Here is a 3,334-nt window from a genome sequence, read left to right on the forward strand (position 1 = left end):
CTAGATATTTCCCTTTAAATGAATGGAGTAGCTTCTGAATCTCTTCATAGCATTTTGCATCTCCTTATTTCTCAGTGTGTAAATGGTTGGATTTAGGAGAGGGGTAAAAACAGAGTAAAATACAACAAGGAATTTGTCTATCCAAGTAACGTTGAGTGGCCACACATAGATGAAGAGGCAGGGTCCAAAGAAGAGCACTACCACTGTAATATGGGCAGTGCAGGTAGAGAGTGCCTTGGATGAGCCAGTTTTAGAGTTTTGGTGGACAGTTTGAAGAATATATGTATATGATATCAGCAATAGTATAAAGCAGGTCGTAGCGAGAATACCACTGTCAGCATTCATTAATATTCCCAAGTTGTAGGAATCGATGCAGGCAAGTTTGATTACCAATGGTATATCACAGAAGAAGCTGTCTATTTCCCTAGGGCCACAGAAAGGCAGCCGAACAATCACAACCATTTGGCTCATGGCATGCACAAAGCCAATGGTCCAGGAAGTTGCCACCAACCCAATGCACTTTTGAAGACTCATAATAGTTGAATAATGGAGTGGCTTACAGATGGCCACATAACGATCATAGGCCATTACCACCAATAACACCATCTCAGTCCCTCCAGCAAGATGCACAAATAGAATCTGACACATGCAGCCTCCAAACGAAATCGTCTTCTTTTCCCTGAGAAAGTCTGTGATCAGCTTTGGAGTTGTGATTGAACAAAGGAACGTATCAACAAAGGACAGATTTGCCAACAGGAAGTACATGGGGGAATGAAGATGGGAGTCCATGATTATTAACAGAACAATGGCAATATTTCCAAATACAATCATCAGGTAAATAATAAGAAATATCAAAAAGAATAAGACCTGCATAGTCCATGATTTGCAAAGTCCCAGAAGCACAAATTCTGATACAACAGACAGATTTCCTTTATCCATCTAGGGTACCCTCTCAATAACCTAGAGAGAATGATAAATTGTTAGTGATATGGGAAAGAGTATTTAATTTTTAAGTGTTGTAATATGTTAATTCAGTATTCATATATAATTGAATGTGACTATACAAATAAAAAGTACTATTGAAAAAGTTATATGTTATCAGTATCATTCGGAGTATAAAAAATTGTTCTATCTCCAGCAACACTACATTTGAAAATTTCACTGTAATGTTGAATTTCTTCATATCTCAGATGAAAAATATTGAAAAAGTATAAAATGAACATAGAAGTTGGTGAACTTTATGGGGATTATAACCAAGATGAAAATGTATACATTGTATAAAAATGAATAATGATGTAAAGATATATATATATATAATAATCTTAAAAAAACAAAAAAAACATTGATTGTCAATGTAAAGTATAAACAATACCTAATTTAAAACATAGCCTTATCTTTATAAGAGTATTTCATTTTTAGAAAATTATTAACATTTATATCTAAAATGAAAAGTATAATTGGGAACACAAATATTGATAAAATACCCAAAGAGAAGCTAAACATTTGATTGAAATTCCAAGAAGCATAGTCTGAAATAGTATCATTATTCAAATGATTAATTGAGAGTACTTTTACAGGAAGGTAGCAAGTAAACAGGACACCAAAAGTTTAAAAAAATTGTGTGATATCACATGGAGATTAGCTTTAGTTCACTACCCCAGTAAAAATATCTGTGTAGAGCACCACCAACAATCATTTCCTAGGTAAATAAAATTTAATTTGTCTGCTGAGGAATACGATGCACTGATATTAAAATCCAGAGCAAATAACATGAAAACAAAACATAGTAAATACCATGGCATGATGATTCAGATGCACAGTTAAGTATCTCATATATCAGTAATTCAGATCTACAATTAAATGGAATTCATTTAGTGAAATAAATGGATTAGAAAAACATCAGTGCCATAAAATACAAAGAAGAAAACATAAGTAAAACACATCACTACTCAGGTTTTGTTGATGTGCTTCTGGATACATCTCCAACAGCAAGAAAGACAAAAGAAAATATAATTGGGTCTACATCAAGCTAGAAAGCTTATCCACAGTGAAAGAAGCTATCTCTTACATGAAAATACACCCTATTAAATGAGATAAAATATTTGTGTGCCATATAGCTGAATGGAGACTAGATATCTAAGATCTGCAAATAAATCAGACAAATAAAAAAAAATAAAAAATAACCCATTCAAATAAATGGACAAAAAAAGGATAAATAAGCACTCTGCAAAAGATATACACAGTCAACAGGCTTATGAAATATACACATAGTCAACAAGCTTATGAAAGAATTCTCAACATCATTTAGTCAGGAATACACAATTTATAGTCAGGAATACACAATTCACAATTACAATGAGATATTACCTCACACCTGTGAGAATAGCCAATGTCAAAGAGACCAGAAGCATCAAGTGTTGGTGAAGACATATAAAAAAAGTGACCCTTAGTGCATTATGGATGGGAGTGTAGACTGATCTAGTCCCTAAAGAAAACAGTATGGAAGTTTCTTAAAATTTAAAGAATGGTCTGCCATTTGACCCAGCAATTCTATGCCTAGATATCTACCCAAAGAATTCAGAAACAAAAACTTGAAGGAATATATACACCTCTATGTTCACTGCAGCACTCTTAACAATAGCCAATCTATGGAAACTGACTCAGTCTTAACAGTGTGATCCCATACCCTTTAATCATATGCAGTGTTACAAACCAAAGGTACCTCAATTAAAAAAAAAAAAAAAAGACTGTGAGTGAAGAGTTATGTGAGAAATGTATTGACTTATTAATTTAGTAGTATTAAAATATAGCAGCATATTTTACCTTTTTATAAGTGATGTCCTCCCACTGAAATTTTTAATAGTAACAATTCTTAAATGTTAAAATGCTCAAATTTGTATTTTATAAGTACCTGAATTGAGAGGATTTAATAAGTTACCCAGTACATAGTCAGATGAGGTACACAGGTAGATAGCCCAAGTTCTTTTCACTAGCTCAAGCTGCTTTCATTTTTTTCACATTAGGAATTTTAATCCTACAATAACTGAGTTTCATGTCAATTCTTAATGGACACATGACCCCTTTTACTTATACCTCTATGCTAAAAGCTATCTTAGCAATACTCTAAGATATAAACAACTTTATCTTCTTCAATGGCAAGGACCTTTGCCATTCTGGCAGATCACTGAAAGTTGCTAATGTCAAGTGCTGTTTGAGAACTGTGATCTTCCAAAGCACACTGAGTGCATCTGAGTGCACTGTGGTATGATGATAATACACTCTTGTCAAAGAGACCATGGAAATTCCAGTAGGAATACAATAGTAGGAGAAAAGA

At 33.4% G+C, this 3,334-nt stretch overlaps 1 protein-coding gene across 1 annotated transcript; it reads right to left on the bottom strand.

Moving 5' to 3' along the window:
• LOC311175557 (olfactory receptor 4K14-like) lies at positions 1-939 on the bottom strand (the record flags this gene model as incomplete). Its single annotated transcript, XM_084240486.1, has 1 exon — positions 1-939. One exon carries the CDS (start codon positions 937-939, stop codon positions 1-3), a length of 939 nt encoding a protein of 312 aa, XP_084096612.1.
• Between the last annotated feature and the right edge of the window lie 2,395 nt (positions 940-3,334).

Source organism: Talpa europaea (genome assembly GCF_964194135.1).
Source record: "Talpa europaea genome assembly, chromosome: 8".
NCBI lineage: Eukaryota > Metazoa > Chordata > Mammalia > Eulipotyphla > Talpidae > Talpa > Talpa europaea.